Genomic DNA, 18,532 nt, shown 5'->3' on the forward strand with positions numbered 1-18,532 from the left:
GATATTTTTCAAATTCTAATTGGACATAACCCAATCGTGAGTTGAGGAGCATCTGCATTTGCATATAACCTGCACACATCCTCTTGTGTATTTTAAATCATCTCTAAATTACTTGTAACATCTGATACAATGTAAATGCTATGTAAATAGTTATTATACTATAGTTTTTATTTGTATTTTTTGTTTTTTGTTTTTTTTCCAAACATTTTTTATCTGTAGTTGGTTGAAACTGTGGACATGGAACCTGTGGATATGGAGGGCCAACTGGATTCTCTTTCTAAAAAATATGATAGTTTGTTGGTTTTACCAAAAATATAAATGGTTTACCTCTCAGTAGATAACATTTATCTTTAATAAATTCCCTTCCCTATCTTTTAAAGATCTCTTTTCGAGCACATATACCGCCATTGGGACTGAAAGTGTATAAGATTTTGGAATCAGCAAGTTCAAATTCACATTTAGCTGATTATGTCTTGTATAACAATAAAGTAGAAGATAGCGGAATTTTCACCATAAAGAATATGATAAATACTGAAGAAGGTATAACACTAGAGAACTCCTTTGTTTTACTTCGGTTTGATCAAACTGGACTTATGAAGGTATGTTCTGAATAGTTCTAAAATTCATAGAATGCTTATCATTTTTGCTACAATGTGTGTAGATTAATTAGGCAAAAGGGGAAAAAAGTCTTAAGTAGAGCTGTATCAAATACTCTTGAGTAAAAGGAAGCATGAGCTTTTTGCACCTTCATTGACCACTTGCTGCTCACATGTATAGTCTGTGGGTGGCGCTACTCCATGGGCTGTGTGTCACTGGTCCACAAGATAAGTACAGAAATTATTTTTTTAAATTGTCATATATATAGAACCAGATACAACATGCTTAACATCTTAGTGGTGAGTTGCTTATTATTATTTTTTTAATCTTTAGCAAATGATGACTAAAGAAGATGGTAAACACCATGAAGTAAATGTGCAATTTTCATGGTATGGAACCACAATTAAAAGAGACAAAAGTGGTGCCTACCTCTTCTTACCTGATGGTAATGCCAAGGTAAGTGGTACTGATGAGATGACAAATGGAATAAACACTTATTGAAAGAGTATTGAGGAAAAAGATAAGTGAGTGCCATTTTATCATCTGTTGATTTATTAGGGATAGATGAACTTTTGGTTGCAGTATTATCTATGACCTTATTGATACTTAGCAATTTGTAGTCGAAAGTTAGATAAATGGTTGGGCGCAGTGGCTCACACCTGTAATCCCAGCATTTTGGGAGGCCAAGGAGGGTAGATTGCTTGAGCTCAGGAGTTCAAGACCAGCCTGGGCAACATGGCAAAACCCCTTTTCTACAAAAAATACAAAAATTAGGCATGGTGGCCTGCACCTACAGTCCCAGTTACTCAGGAAGGCTGAGGTGGGAGGATGGCTTGAGCCCGGAAGGCAGTTGCAGTGAGCCAAGATCACGCCACTGCACTCCAGCCTGGGTTGACGGAGCAAGACCCTGTTAGATAAATAGTTTTTTAGAGTTGGAATTTGTTAAGATGCTACAATGAACAATGTTCAATTAGGATAAACAATGAACATGGGAAGAAACTAGATTTTACGTAGAGTTAGGGAGCTTTATATGTATGCATTTTATACAGACACAAAACCTCTAGCCGTATGGGAAAAATAGATTTTCCACTGGACCATTTTTCTCCTTAACTTTCAGCCCTTTAAAAAACAAATCTTTCTCACTCTTGACTATAAAGGTAGTAATACACAAACTCTGGCACATTTTGAAAATGCCAGAAACTAAAGAAAACATTAAAATTTACCAACAGGTGCACAATCCCATGAAAACCATTGCCAACATTTGGATGTATTTCTTATTATCTTTTATTTTATGCATATCCTTTTCTCCCCGTTCTCAAGTCTTGACTTATTGCATGTACATATTTTGTTTTTCATTTGTGACAGTGCTCACAATCTGATGGTATGTTTTTTAAAAATCCAATTTTAATATATACTGTTGTGTTTAAGATGTTGCTTATATTCTTTTTCTCCCGATTCTTCACTACCATAACATTGTAATAAGCTTTCTTTGTGGCATTCAAAAAGAATGCTACAATGCAATTCTGATTAATTCCTGAGAATAACTTTCTAGAAGAGTCATTTTGTATCAGTGTCTGAAGTCTTTTAAGGACTTTTGCTGTGTACTGCTTATCTTCCCTCTAGAAAGACTAGGTAAATGTTCAATCCCACCAGCATTTTTTGAGAGTAACTCTAAAATCCCACTCCAAGCACTGAGAATTGGCCATATTAAAAGCTTTGCCTATAATAGTAAGTTAGTAGAAAAATATTTTTCTGTTAAGATTTTTGTGGTTACTAGTAAGGTTGAACGTTTTTGTACCTTCATTTATCTTTCATATTTCTTTTGTGATTTTCCTATTTCTATTCTTTGACTGTTTTTCTGTTGGTGTGTGCTGATGATCTCTGAGCACTCTTTATATGTGGTAAAATTAATCCTTTTCCCTATATGTTGTAAAATTTTTCTTATTGTGTCATTTAGTTTGTTAATTATTTTATTGTATTTCTCATTTATAGTGGTTTTAAATTTTTGTGTAGTCATTTCTTTTTTTTTCTGTAGAGTTTCTTCCTTTGCTTTTATACCTTTATAGGTTTTCTACACCTCAAGATCAGTGAAATGTTCTCCTGATTATTGTCTTGTTAGCTAGGGACCTATCTCCTGAAAAAGTTACTTTTGTTCCACAAGTTATGCAACCTGCTAACTAAAATCCAATACTGGATTTTAAGGGATTTTGTAGGCTACAGTAAGGACTCTAGGTTTTTTGTTTTTGTTTTTGTTTTTTTTTTTTTTTTTTGGCTGTTTGGGGTTTTTCTTTCTTTTTTTTTTAAGTCAGTGAAGAATTAAAGACAAACCACAACTCATATGAGGCATTCCAGGATGGGCAGTGAGTCCCAAATATGAGCTGTTTCAGTGTTTTCTCATTCACCAGCTTTTGTCATTGGACATTTTATTTTGATTGACTGTATTTATACTTAAAAAAGTAGTTGTGCTGTAGAATTTCATGCGTAGATACCAATAACTAATTTATTTAAAACCGTTTTATCTTTAAATAGCTCTAATGTCAGATAGAAAGATAAAGCAATTGTCATTTTTACAGAGAGAAAATAAAAAACATCAGGGAAAGAGGCAATCTAGTGCATCAGAAAAAGGCAAGAGCCCAGAACTCAGCATCCCAGGTTCTCATCCCCTCCCTCACTTTCTAGCTATTTGGTAATTAGGTACAAGAAATTTGTAAGCCATTAAGCATTTTAATAACTCCAGAAAATTTTCCCTAGCCAAATAGGTAAATTTGGAAGAAAATTACACAATTCTGAAAAAATTTTTTTTTTTTTTTGGAGACGGAGTCTTGCACTTTCACCCAGGCTGGAATGCAGTGGCACGATCTCAGCTCACTGCAAGCTCCGCCTCCTGGGTTCACGCCATTTTCCTGCCTTAGCCTCCCGAGTAGCTGGGACTACAGGCGCCCACCACCACGTCTGGCTAATTTTTTGTCTTTTTAGTAGAGACGGGGTTTCACCATGTTAGCCAGGATGGTCTCGATCTCCTGACCTCGTGATCCGCCCACCTCAGCCTCCCAAAGTGCTAGGGTTACAAGGCGTGAGCCACGGCGCCTGGCCGAAAACCTTATACTGTTTAAATAGTTCATATTGCAAGCCTAACTTTCTATGCTATTGTTGAGCTAAGGTATCTAATACTTTAAAAATATAATTACTCATAAATGTTTTAAATTTGCTTCCATGTCACATAAGTTATGTGCTTTATTACCATTTTTTAAAATTTAAATAAAAACTAAACTAGTGGTTTCCAAGTAGTTTTTTCAAGTTTGTGAATTTATATTCAGCTAGTTCTTTCAAGTAAAAGGACAGAATGTTTTATAGTTTAGTAAACCGAGCTATGATTAAACTATGTTTCTGAATCCTGCTTTCAGTTTGCTTAGATGACTCCCTGTAGTCATCCTTGCCAAATGTCCCAAACCCTGAACATTAGGGGGCTGGGACCATGGTTATAATAATTATTTACCTGGGAAAATGTAACTTCTGTAGAATGATTGCTGTTTCTAATAAGTAACTATATGGACAAATAGAAGGATTTTAGTTAGAAATTTGTATAGCTGGGAGGAATGCTTTCTAGACCAATGAAGTTGTAAACATTTTTATTTCCTATTTTCAGCATTTTTAAAAATAAAAAACACGTTCAGTTTTTATCACATGCATATTATGTTACCTTATAAGATCTGGTTTACACTTAAAATTGCAAATATCAGGTGATACGTATTTTCTATTTTTGAAACCATAATAAACATATTCTTTTAAAAGTTTGGAAGCCAAAATATTTTTCTTAAATATATTATTTTCTTTTCAGCCTTATGTTTACACAACACCGCCCTTTGTCCGAGTGACACATGGAAGGATTTATTCGGAAGTGACTTGCTTTTTTGACCATGTTACTCATAGAGTCCGACTATACCACATACAGGGTAAGAAAATAGGAATGCAGTTATGAAACATATGTATGCTGGTTTTTGAATTCTTGCTTTTCTTATGCCATTCTTAAATTAACAGTTGGTTTTTGTAGATGATGTTTTTCTAAACTTGACATGTTTTTAATATGATTTAAAATATGAAACTTACCCTTTGATAATAAAAAATGGTAAAACATTTCAATCCCTACATACACATGTTCCTCTGTATATCTTCTCTTAATTGTTGCCATATTGGTCTTGAGCTCATTAACTGGTAACTTTATTTCTAACACCTGAAAACAATACAGTGTTTTGATTTTATGAAATGGAAATTATATTAAATACGACATTCAGTTAATAGACCACACACATATATGGGGCCTGCTTCCTTAAATATAGCCTGTATCACTGGAATGTAACTTTAAGAGAAAAATGTTCTAAGCTGGTTCTGTTTGTTTACAGTTCTTTACCCAGTAGAGTATAAAACCTAGCAATTGTTTATCATTTTTAGAACAGTATTGAGCAGCATCTTTATGAACCCAAGTGATAGGAAATAGGCTTTTGATCCTTTTGAGAACTTAACCCTGGGCAATGGAACTGATTCCATGGGGTCTGAGTGGAGCTGTGGTTTCCAAAGACTTGCACATTTAGGTTGGTTGATTTAGAATTCATTGTTTGTAGAATGGTGTGCTTTTCCAACTACAGATTTAATCCTAATAACCAGGGTATTTACCATATTATCAACACTCTTAGAAAAAGACCCCATAAAAATGCCATTTAAATTTATCTTTGCTGTTAGCTAAGTTGAACAAATTAGAAAAGAAAAAATACTATTTCCCTGAATCTTCATACAGGTAAAAAATAAAGGATTTCACAAACTAAAGATAAATGTATAGGCAGGCACGGTTTCCTTTTTAGGTATTGTGGGAAAGCAAAGGGATACTATGTTCAGGGAATCTCTTAAATCACAGAAGTTCAATTTTCTGATTTCATAGTTAAATTTAATTTTGCTTTTATTTAACTTTTTTATTAACTTCAAATTTCATTAGTATTTGCTTTTTGTTAGAATTTCAGGTATGGACAAACTTTCTCATGCAACTTTTTTAGGTAATAATATGATAGGTTTTTCAGAATAACCCATGATTCATAGGATGAATCAAAAAGTAAAAGTTCTCTGGCAGGTGGGCAAAATAATGTTAGACACTAATTTTGTGTCCTAAATGTGGCTTCTGAAGTTATCTGTGATCACTTTGCTACCTACAGGAAAACCTGTAGTTCTGAAATAATCTTTTATTGAGTTTCTCAAAACTTCTGGTAAGTCAGAAACTGTTTTTGGTCATCTGTTTGCACTCTTGTGTAAGCCATTATTTAATACCCCTGAGAGCTCTAAGTTACATTTTCAACTTTATAGCATTACCACACAGAAGATATGCTGATCTATTTTTAAGTTTGCTTTAAACTATTGTTTTTTAGTGGAAAAGTTTTTCCTGGAGTACAACATGGCACACACTTTGGCACAAACTTGTGTCATCAGGTTGGATTTACCATTGTTTTTCATCACTTATATTTAGAGATGGGCTATGTCTCAGAGGAAATGCTGTAGCAACTCTTTCTAAAATTCCAACTTCTCAATCAGGTATATTTGCATAATTGCTTTTGCTTTTATTTAGTCATGTCACTATATCTTCTGGGTTTTCCTTGGATTATCCAGGACCTCTAGTTCTCACATCATAGGGCAGTTTGTGTAGACTAGATGGCCCTGTTCTGCTGCTGGTGGCTGTAGCTTAGCTTGCCAGAGTACTTAGTGCTTGACTTGGAAATTAATAGACTCTGACTTGCCTATTTACTTATTTGAGCAAACTACACTCATCAGAACTAAATGCTTGTCATTTTTCCTTTCCCCTTCTCTTCCTGTTTCCCTCTGGGCAGTGAACTATGTCCAGTGGCTAATAGTGTTAAGCAGGAGCCCAGGCCACTGAGGTTTGACTGGCTCCTGGCCTTCCAAAGGGGCTCTCAGTGTAGCCCATTTCTATTTGCTGGTCTTGTCTCTGCCTCTTTTCTCTTTTTTATTCTTTAGTTTTCTTTCTTTCTTTCCTTCCTTTTTTTTTTTTTTTTTTGACAGAGTCTCACTCTATCGCCCAGGCTGGAGTGCAGTGGAGCGATCTCGGCTCACTGCAGCCTCTGCCCTCCTGGTTCAAGGATTCTTCTGCCTCAGCCTCCTAGGTAGCTGGGACTACAGGTGTACACCACCATGCCTGGCTAATTTTTGTATTTTTAGTAGGGATGGGGTTTCGCCATGTTGGCCAGGCTGGTCTCGAACTCTTGACCTCAGGTAATCCACTCGCCTTGTCTTCCCAAAGTGCTGGTATTACAGGCATGAGCCACTGCACCTGGCTTGATTTTCTTTTTTCATGTGTTTCCTTTCTAGATTATTTGTCTTCTCTTCCTTGGTGTTCTCGGGCATATGAAAAAAATAATAAATGATGGATAAATAAGTGTAATGCAAACTTAGAGCGCCTCACTGATGAGTTTTACAGTAGTTGCCTGGATTAAACGAGAAGCCGTCCTATATAAACTGGACGTAACATGTAAATCTTTTTTCTTTGTTTCTAGTCCAGATCATTTTTTTTTCCCAACGTGAAAGCAGTTGGTAGGAAATAGAGATACCAGAATCACCTGAAATGCTTTCTTCCAAACTATATACCTTCCCATGTTTGCATTTGAGCTCTTCTTAACAAATCTCCCTCTGGGAAAAGATAAGCCTGGTTGTGGAGAGAGTCTTTCCTTAGTAATCTTCATGACTCACCTGTCTCTCCTGTTTTTCACATACGATTGCCTGAACACTCGGGTTGTCTCAATCCTGGCTGATTGGGGTTTTAATGAAATCACTAATCAAGGCCCATGATAGATATATGAAGTCTTCAGGGTATTTGGCTCTATCAGCGTTCACGCTGCCTGAAAGGGTGATCAGTCTTCAGGGATCTGTTATTTAGTGCCAAGTCTTCCTTATTAAGAAATACTGGAAAGTTGTTTAACATTCTAAACTTTGGCCTCCTGTAAATCAGACACCTGGATGATTGATCAAAATGCATAGACAAAATGTGGCTTTTCATTTTAGATGCAAAGGAAACGTCAGCCAACTTCCATGCTGTTGTAGATTGGCTTTTAGCTAGTATTGCATAAAATAACAAAAAATATTTATTCTTGAATTTAATTTACTAAACTAGTTTTGGATATATGCTACTTTTGTCCCCCTTAAACCAACCAGATGCAGTTATCTGCATCAGTATTAATGAATAGAGCCTATTTGTTGTTAGTACCAGATTTTCAATCCAGGAAGAAATGAGGGTTTGGGGAGAGAGACTATTAATGTTTTATGATTGCATACTGTAATTGTATTAGGTTACTAAACCAGTTAATTATACAAAAGATTTTGTAATCTCAGCAACAAGGAATAAAGAAACAGAAAATGAGTTAGTATTAAAGATTGTCTTTGTTGGGTGTCTACTTTTGTTAAACCTTACAAATCCAATTTAAAAACTAAACTAATGCATACCTGACAAAATATTCTTACATTTCTCAATCTCTACTTTAGTTGTTCTTTGACCCTTTTCTCCCCAAAGTAACTATTGCCCAAATTAAGCCTCAGGAGAAAACAAAATCAAGAACGACAAGCAACATTTCCAAAATTATATAAACTCTTTGGTCCTTAATGATTTTGAAACAGAGTTGAGAGGCCTTATAGTTCAACCTACTTTTGTTTTTGGTTTGGTATTTAACTTTTGTTTCTCTATTTGCGTTCTCTCCAGATTCTGAAAATGATCAGAAGTGCAGTTGAAGGGCTCTCTCTTTCTTAACATCTTTTAAACTAATAAAAGAACACTCTGTTTTCCTTTTCATTATCGTTCAGACATTGCATTCAAAAGGTTTCTAAAAATACTAAATTAGAAGAAATCTTGTGCTCACTAGCCTTAAAAGCTCTACAAGATCAGAGCAGTTCAGAATTTCTAATGAAGGCGTGGCACGGTGGCTCACACCTGTAATTCCAGCACTTTGGGAGGCCAAGGCAGGCGGATCACAAGGTCAGGAGATCAAGACCATCCTGGCTAACAAGGTGAAAGAAACCCCGTCTCTACTAAAAATACAAAAAGTTAGCTGGGTTTGGTGGCACGCGCCTATAATCCCAGCTATTCGGGAGACTGAGGCAGGAGAATCGCTTGAACGCAGGAGGCGGAGGTTGCAATGAGCCGAAATAGCGCCACTGCACTCCAGCCTGGGCAACAGAGCGAGACTCTGTCTCAAAAAAAAAAAAAAAAAAAAGAAATTTCTAATGAAATATAATGTTTTGCCCATGTCAGGTTTAATAAATCCATTTTATAGCACCCATAATTTAATGAAATGCAATTTATTTCATTTGTAGAAAATAACACTCTTCTGGGGGAAAAGTTGAGGGAGGTGGGAATTAATTTTTCTTGCAGTATAATCATCTTTCATTTAATTGAAGCTTTAAACATTACCATATAGGCTGCTACTTTAGCTTTTTTGGTTAATCTGTGATTAGAAGATAGAATATAACACAAACAGAAGCTCCTGTATCCTCCTGTGTTTTATTTAATACTGCACCTACAAGGAAAGTACATACCTTACAATAATATAATACCAATAAGTGACATTGCTAACTGTGGCCTTATTTGTCTTCAGAGCTGTAATTATTGGACTTTAGTGTCCTAGTTTCTGATATCAACAGCTACTTTGAAGAATTAGGTCACTGTGGGTAACCAGTGTGTCGTGTACATTTCATTGGCGCAAGGACTGTGTTCTCCTAGGCAGGTGTTTGTTAGCGAGTGAGTATGTATGTGTGTGTAAACCATGTTTTAACCCTTAGGGGAAACATCTTAAATGCAATACTTCTGCCCTGTTTTCCACCAACATATTATAAAGTATTATATGTAATGGATCTTACTCAAAGAAAACAAGTAGCCTGGAGGTAAAATGTAATGAACTGACATCAAAAAGTATGGAAGGAAAGGCTTTCCTTTGACTGAAATGACTGATTTCCTTGCATATTTAGCAATCGAATAGAGTTGCTTAGTTTTTCTCTGAGCAATTTTGAATATATAAAGATAAGTGGATTTATAACCTGACTTTTGGCTTTTGGAGAATCAAAATGAGCTTCATCTAGTTAAACATACTAGGGGACTTCAAAAAGTTTGTGGACAAATGGAATTAAAAGATAAAAATTAAAAATATAAACTATTTCTCAACATAAGCTTCATCAAGTTCATGACACTTTTGTAAGCAATGAATCCAGCTACTCAGTCCATCCCTAAGGAACAGAGGGTCCTGGGAATTTAACCATGTCATTTCAGTCTACGTATATTATTAAGTAAAATGAGTGCCCGTTAAATATTTTTTTAAGATTAGGAAACAAAAAGAAGTCAGGAGGAGCCAAATTAGCACTGTAAGTGACTGCCTAATGATTTTCCATTCAAACTGTCACAAAATTGCCCTTGTTTGATGAGAGGAATGAGCAGGAGCATTATGGTGGAGAAGAACTCTGATGAAACTTTCCTGGGTGTTTTTCTGCAAAGGCTTTGGCTAATGTTCTCAAAACATTCTCACAACAAGCAGATGTTACTGTTCTTTGGGTCTCCAGAAAGTCAACACACCAAATGCCTTGAGCATCCCAAAAAGCTGTTGCCATGACTTTTACTCTTGGCCAGTCTTCTTTTGCTTTGACTGGACCATTTCCAACTCTTGCTAGCCATTGTTCTGATTGTACTTTGTCTTCAGAATCATACTGGTAAAGCTATATTCCATCTACTGTTACAATTCTTCAAAGAAATGTTTCAGGATCTTGATCCCACTTATTTAAAATTTCCATTGAAAGCTCTGCTCTTGTGTGCAGCTGATCTGGACGCAATGGTTTTGGCACCCATTGAGTGGAAAGTTTCCTCAACTTTAATTTTTCAGTCACAATTGTATAAGCTGCTAATTGTTCTCTTCAGTTGGAGCAGGAGCAAACTTAATTTTTTTCTTGAAAATTGGTGTAGTCTTCGTCTTCTACATTGTCCCATCCCTTCTTAAAACAATTTGTCTGTTCTGTAAAGTGCTGATTTTCTTGGACCGTTGTCTCCATAAACTTTTCATAAAGCATCAGTGATTTCACCATACTTCCACCTAAGCTTCACCATAAATTTGATGTTTGTTCTTGTTTAAATTTTAGCATAATTTATATTGCTCTGATAGGGGCTCTTATCAAATCGAAGTCTCACCCTACTAGATCCTGTTCAGACATGTTACAATAAGTAAGTATGAGTTTATTTTGATGAAATCCATGCATGGTTTTTTCATGATATGCATTTTCCGTGAAACTTTTGAAGACCCCTCTTATAAGGGAATCACATTGGGATTTAGAGATCCAAATCCTTAGTTTTGCCTCTAAGCAAACTAGAGGAGTATGGGTTTGTCCTTTAATTTCTTAGGGACTCAGTTTCTTAATCTATAAAAAAGGTAGATGTTCAATTAGGTGTAACTGTCAAAGAGTCTTCATACAACCTAGTTTCACATAAAATCTCTTGTGCCTGACTCCCTGCTTCTAAATTCATCTTCTACACTTGGTCTTAGCCAAAAGGCCAAGAAGTGATTAAATTCATCTTCTAAGAATGCCTGAATCTGGGGCTTCCATCCCTGGAGTCTGCCCCACTTGTAAACAAGGTCTCAGAGCTTCACTGAAGTTCTTTTTATTTTCATAAAAAGATTCATGAGGACATTAAGATGGTTTGCAATCAATCTCTCATTTTTTTCCAGAGCTATATTCCATATTTAGTTTGATTTAAAAGTAAAAAGCATTAAGTAAGTTATAGCTAGGCAGGCTTAGGTAATGAAAACATTTTTGGAATATCATAATATGCAATTGACTGCTAAGGATTTTTTTCCCTGTTAATTGGAACTTTTAAAAATTGAAATAAGTAGCTATGTGACGAATCTGATTATTCCCTACAGGCATGAAAGAGAAGGTTATTTTAAGGGACTGTAAGCACATTCTGGTTACACAGATTCAGAACTCAGAGGTTATCTTTGGGGCTGTTTGAGAGCAGCTGATTGTTGAAGCCATAACTCCTTAGCAAAGAAGCATCATCCCCTACAAAGGTGGGTTGCACTGAACTCAGGTGAAGGGCACAGGGATGGGAAACACAGGAGATGTGTAATGGCTCAGAGTTGAGACTCCAGAGCCAGTTCTCTTGTGTTTTATTCCCAGGCCCATCCTAGCTCTGCCACTTAGCAGCTGTTTGACCTTGCACAGGTTACTGCCAACGTGGCTTTGGTTTTATCATCCTGAAATGTTGACAGTAGTAAAATCAGCTTCAGAGGATGTTTGGAGTATTCACCGAGTAAATATACAAGGAACCTTACCCATAGTGAGTGTTGATCTACTTACAAGAGTGAGTGAGCCAGATGGGTTAGATAGTTGAGTATTATAAGACAAAGCATGGTCATTAAGGATTGGGGGAATTGGGGAGGATTTAATGAAGGAAGTGAGTCACTGAGAGGCTAGGTCTTAGAGAATGTCACGTGAAAGGCAGAAAGGAGGAAAAGAATATCACAATGTGTGAAATAAGGTTGTTTAGAACCCCACTATAAGGATTTGAAGAACTCTTTGTCCCTTATATATTTTTTAATTGACTTGAAGTTTTTCTTTATACATTTAAATAATTGCAAAGGATGTTATTTTGGTGTATTGTACATGGTGACTTTTAAAAATAAGCATATCCAATGGGCAGTGGTACTAAATCATGTGTTTTTTAAAAGCCTGCACTAGCTTTTTCTTTAACTGTCAGAAACTTCACATCATTATTTTCTCCTTATAATTACAGAATGTTATCTTAATGTAGTATTTTTGTGGTTCAGAGCCTTGTTATTGGTCAGTCTTTCATTACTTCTCTAAAACAAAAATCGTGTGTGTGTGTGTGTGTGTGTGTATTTATGTATACAGTTTTAAAAGTCTGTTATAAGGCTCTTAAGTATTTTTATTTCTTCTGGATTGAGATATAAAAATTATTATTTGTATGCAGTTGGTCAAAAAACATAAATATGTTCCTATTTTAATTTATTTTATAAATTTTAATGAAGACATTTTTCTCAGTGGGTTGTACCTTTTTAATTCCTAATGGATAATGTATCCATTGATGAATGTCACTCATTGCTAGAATGATATATGATTTTATTCTTAATTTTTATTTATATAAATATCAGTGCAAAGGAAAGTTGTTCACATAAATAAGTAGCTGGTAATGGAAGGAGTTTTCTTTTTTTTTTTTTTTTTTTTTTTTTTTTTTTTTTAGTATTTATTGATCATTCTTGGGTGTTTCTCGGAGAGGGGGATTTGGCAGGGTCATAGGACAATAGTGGAGGGAAGGTCAGCAGATAAACATGTGAACAAGGGTCTCTGGTTTTCCTAAGCAGAGGACCCTGCGGCCTTCTGCAGTTTTTGTGTCCCTGGGTACTTGAGATTAGGGAGTGGTGATGACTCTTAACGAGCATGCTGCCTTCAAGCATCTGTTTAACAAAGCACATCCTGCACCGCCCTTAATCCATTTAACCCTGAGTGGACACAGCACATGTTTCAGAGAGCCAGGGGTTGGGGGTAAGGCCATAGATTAACAGCATCCCAAGGCAGAATAATTTTTCTTAGTACAGAACAAAATGGAGTCTCCCGTGTCTACTTCTTTCTACACAGACACAGCAACAATCTGATTTCTCTTTCCTTTCCCCACGCATCCCCCCCTCTTCCACTCGACAAAACCGCCATCGTCGTCATGGCGCGTTCCCAATGAGCTGCTGGGTACACCTCCCAGATGGGGTGGCGGCCGGGCAGAGGGGCCCCCCCACCTCCCAGACAGGGCAGCCAGGCAGAGGCGCCCCCCCACCTCACTCCCGGACTGGGCAGCTGGCCGGGCGGGAGCTGTCCCCCACCTCCTGGAGGGGGCGGCTGCCGGGCGGAGACGCTCCTCACTTCCCAGATGGGGCGGCTGCCGGGCAGAGGGGCTCCTCACTTCTCAGACGGGGCGGCCAGGCAGAGACGCTCCTTACCTCCCAGACGGGGTGGCGGTCGGGCAGAGACACTCCTCAGTTCCCAGACGGGGTCGTGGACGGGCAGAGGCGCTCATCACATCCCAGACGGGGTGGCGGGGCAGAGACATTCCCCACATCTCAGACGATGGGCGGTGGGGCAGAGGCGCTCCCCACATCTCAGACGATGGGCGGCCGGGCAGAGAGGCTCCTCACTTCCTAGACGGGATGGCGGACGGAAAGAGGCGCTCCTCACTTCCCATACTGGGCGGCGGGGCAGAGGGGCTCCTCACATCCCAGACGATGGGCGGCCAGGCAGAGACGCTCCTCGCTTCCCAGACGGTGGCGGCCGGGCAGGGGCTGCAATCTCGGCACTTTGGGAGGCCAAGGCAGGCGCTGGGAGGTGGAGGTTGTAGCGAGCCGAGATCACGCCACTGCACTCCAGCCTGGGCAACATTGAGCACTGAGTGAGCGAGACTCCGTCTGCAATCCTGGCACCTCGGGAGGCTGAGGCTAGCAGATCACTGGCGGTCAGGAGCTGGAGACCAGCCCGGCCAACACGGCGAAACCCCGTCTCCACCAAAAAATTACGAAAACCAGTCAGGCGTGGCGGCGTGCACCTGCAATCCCAGGCACTGGGCAGGCTGAAGCAGGAGAATCAGGCAGGGAGGTTGCAGTGAGCCGAGATGGCAGCACTACAGTCCAGCCTCTGCTCGGCATCAGAGGGAGATGGTGAAGAGAGAGGGAAAGGGAGAGGGAGACCGTGGGGAGAGGGGAGAGGGGAGAGGGATTGAAGGAGTTTTCTTATAGGAATATCATTCAGTACCTTGAACTCCTGAGTTAGATGCCGTAAGCCACAGACTGATCTATCGTCAAACATTAATTTTAATCAATTATTTTTAAAGATCTACTGCCTGACAACCTGATTAGGTATGCTTTCAATTTTGGTGAAAGCAAGCAATTGGAAACCATGTGTTTTGCAGAAATATTTGTTGCTTAGTCATTAAAGTCCAGTCAGACACCAATATATTGAACTGTCTTTGTTCAGTACCCACTAAAGAGGGTGAGAGATATGCTGCTGCTTGTTTTATTTTTTTTATAAGTTGGGAGAAGAAATAGAGTGGTGGAAAAGAAACATCTGTCATGGAGGCAGGTCATTATGAGGAATCTTTTCCTGCCTAAAGGTACCTTAGAAAGGAGCATGTTTGGGAAAACAGGAAGTAGGTAAGTTCAGAGTAACTGCCAGTGCCACAGATGTGCAGATCAAATATCATAATTAGTTCAGCCAGCTTCTCTCCTCTGTCCTAGACCAGCCCAAGCCTGGGACACGGGGAAGGCACCAAAAAACTCCAGTGTTGTGAGCTATTTTATTCACCTCGTAGGGGAGTGTTTTAGTTAGACCTTATTTATTTTATCTATTTTGAGGTTAAAACTGATGTCAGTATTATGATCCCTCCAAAACAGAGCTTCCAAGAAATTCTGTTGTTTCATAACATTAGTACTTTAAAAAAAAACCAAAAAGCCTTTCAGTTTTGTTATATGTTTTTCATTTATTATGTCTTCTTCAAGTATATCATAGTTTATTGGTATAATCTTTATCCAACATTGGCAATTCCTATGATCAAAATGCCATACCTTTCCTATTACAGATTTAGTTTTTGACATTTTCATGAGAATTATTGAAATGAAAAGCATAAAATAGGTACACTAGTGCCTAACTCATAAGTTATTGGTAAGTAATAGTAGCTGTTTATCTAGTAGTGTTTTATGAATGGCACAAAGCAGTATATCATCATTTTCTTAAATTTGTGACTTGGAATGAAATTTACTAAAATTTGTATTCATGAAAGCAGATGTTAAAATTTTCACTTGTGGAGAAATAATCAATATGAAGATTTACAGACCCAGAAATCGGCAGTGACTCAGAGGATAAATTAGGTCTTATAATGAATGGTAAATTGAGTGAGTCAACATGGAAAAAAAAGATCATCCAGTAGTGGGAATTATTACCATTTTTATTTTGGTACTTTCAGATATAAGTACAGTTTTTTTTAAAAATATGGTCACGATAATATTTTCTTTTTAGAAACATTTTGATGTTGACTTACTCAGTTTGTCATTGTTGTGAGAATTTCGTATAAGCATACTTATCGAATTAAGCAGTATATGTTAATAACCATAAGCTTGAGCTTTAAGCTAAGTTGGATAAAGTTTACAAAAACATCACTAAAGTAAGTGCATAATAGCAAAGGTATTTTTATATTTTTGATGATTAAAATACAAAACAAAATGTTTCCCAAATTGAAGAAGGAATATTCAAAATCAGAAGCCCTAGTTTTTTCTGATAGCTATTATTATCCTACTTCTGCAACAAAATGATGATTCTGTCATCCTCTCTCCTCAGACACAGATTAGAGGAAAGGAGATGAGAGCAACAATTAGATAGATAACAAGGTTCCCTTTGCCTGAGAGCCAGTATTTTTAAAACACTCAGACATTTCTTTGAATCTTAGATGGGTGTTTTGGAGATTTTATTTTATGTGATTTGATAGCTATGTTAAATTTCAGTTAAACTTTTATTTGCAGACTTAAATATGCCTCTTAGGATTCTCGCCATCGCTTGTCTTTTTCCTAGGTAACCGTGGGCCATTTGCTATTGTCCCTCTTGATCTAATGAGTTGTCCTAATCACATTAGGTGCCACTGTTAAGATACTGGACTTTGCTGGGATATGAGTGAGATTCTTTTTTGTTGTTTTTCCCAAGTTGTTGCCTCTCACTCCTATAACTGGTTGAATGTGGTGTGTGATTTATGAGTATATTCCTTGGAAAAGTATACTTTGCATTTCAAAATAGCTAGAATAAAATGATCTGGAGAGGTGGAGAGGGTTGAGCTAACTCTGAGATTCTGCAGTTCAGGGTTGAATTAGGCGGCTTCAGATAAATTGTTGAAGGATCTGAGAGAGTTGGTGGTACAGAGGAAGTAAAAGCCTGGGATTTTCTAAAGGCCGTCATTAGTTGTTGCTCAGAGCTATGACTCCAGGGTTTCCATTTGCATTTTTTGGAGTCCTTACACCCTCGTGGATGTTTCTTTTACCTCATATTTCAGGCATGGCGTGTGTCGGGCTTGCCCTCCAGTTTTTCTTTTAATAATAATAATAATTATTATTATTGTTATTATTATTTTTGCGATGGAGTCTCATTCTGTTGCCCCAGGCTGGAGTGCAGTGGCGCGATCTTGGCTTGCTGCAACCTCTGCCTCCTGGGTTCAAGTGATTCTCCTGCCTTAGCCTCTCAAGTAGCTGGGATTACAGGTGCCCACCACCACACCTGGCTAATTTTTGTGGTTTTTTTTTTTTTTTAGTAAAGACAGTGTTTCGCTATGTTGGGCAGGCTCGTCTCAAATCCTGGCTTCACATGATCCACCCACCTCGGCCTCCCAAAGTACTGTAATTACAGGCATGAGCCACCGCACTGGCATCGGCATGCCCTCCAGTTTTTCTCTCCCCACATGAGGGAGCACGCTTTTTGGTTTCCTTAGACGTGCTAAGCAACAGTTAAGAGGGTGATGCCTTTTGTTTTCTGTTCACTCTCTCCTGATCCACCCAGTGGGGGAAGGCTCTGAGAAGAGCACCATCATTTTGAGAGTGGTGCTAAAACCCTGTAAGCCTGAGTGTTCTGTCCTCCCAAAGCTGTGATACAGCTCAGCCTCCTGACGGTGACCTACTTGGTTTTATTTCTTCTTGCTGTCTCAGAAAATATTCTAAAGATGCTTAATATTATTTTATAAATACAGGTATAAATAATATATATGTGTACTCTTCTGACAAATTTCACACATTACTGATATAAAGTAAAATTCCTCTGGCATCTGTGTCTGTCTCCATCCACTCTTCAGGAGAGGAATTCAGATATATGTGCAAGCATACATGCACCACACGGTCTTACAGCTGTAGAAAAGTATAGTATTGTGTTTGTGTCGATTTTCAGCATAGTTTATCATGCTACATAAATGCTACATTTAGCTTTTTTCTTCTGATGTTTCTCTGCCAAGAGAGACAGTTACCTCATTCTTCTCATTTGTGACACTGCATTCCATAACATGGGTGTATGTGATTTTATTTATTCATTTCCCTGTTGAAGGGCATCTAGCATGTCTTCCCATTTTTTTGTTCCTAGCGCCAGTATGCAGTGAACATGCTGGTGCGTGCCTCCTGGGCTCACCATTATGTACATCTCAGCTAGGTACAGTGGGGAGGAACTGCTGTGCAATAGAGTATCCGTCTTTAATATTAAATAAGTATTACTTTCTTGGCTTCTAAGGTGAGTGTGCCGTTTTAAAAGAGAGTTTTGGGTTGTTTTAAAGAGTTTTTGGGGTCTGGAAGCCTCTTGTGCTTTATTTCACTCAAATAGCTCTTGCAGGATGTCAGATTTCAGTTCAGTGCCCTCTGCCCTTAAAAACAAAAACAAAATCTGGAGGTCTTCTCTCTACTCGCTTACTACAAGGCCTCTCCCAGCCCTTGGTCCCAGAGTAACTTGAGCCTTCTCCAATAGTTGGTCTGCCAGTGAGACATGATGATGTAGTAGTTTAGTCCTGGTTCTGCCAGTCTTGTCCTTGGGCGAGTGATTTCTTCCTCAGCTTAGGGTCAGGACGAAAGGAGTCATTATATGTAAAGCTTGTAGTAAACATATGGTACATAGTAAGCATCAATAACTCTTGGCTCCTGTCATTGCAACATAGCTGCCACCCTTCACTCAGCATACGTTTACCACCCTTCACTCAGTATACGTTTATTGTACATGTCTACGTGCTGGGAACATGAAGATAAATAAGACATGGTCTCTAGCCTTAGGGAACTTATATTCTAACATGCATGTAACATGTATGTAAAATGAAAGTTCTTATTCTCTCATCTTTCCAGCTACT

At 38.1% G+C, this 18,532-nt stretch overlaps 1 protein-coding gene across 2 annotated transcripts in view; it reads left to right on the plus strand.

Moving 5' to 3' along the window:
* Positions 1-18,532, plus strand: part of MAN2A1 (mannosidase alpha class 2A member 1) — a 185,741-nt gene that overhangs the window by 134,563 nt on the left and 32,646 nt on the right. For both annotated transcript variants that reach the window (XM_004042339.5, XM_055389294.2), the window contains 3 exons: positions 381-599; positions 931-1,053; positions 4,436-4,550. In XM_004042339.5, the coding sequence (XP_004042387.4) occupies positions 381-599; positions 931-1,053; positions 4,436-4,550 (457 nt within the window). The remainder of the gene's footprint in view (positions 1-380; positions 600-930; positions 1,054-4,435; positions 4,551-18,532) is intronic.

This window comes from Gorilla gorilla, chromosome 4 (assembly GCF_029281585.2).
Source record: "Gorilla gorilla gorilla isolate KB3781 chromosome 4, NHGRI_mGorGor1-v2.1_pri, whole genome shotgun sequence".
Lineage (NCBI taxonomy): Eukaryota > Metazoa > Chordata > Mammalia > Primates > Hominidae > Gorilla > Gorilla gorilla.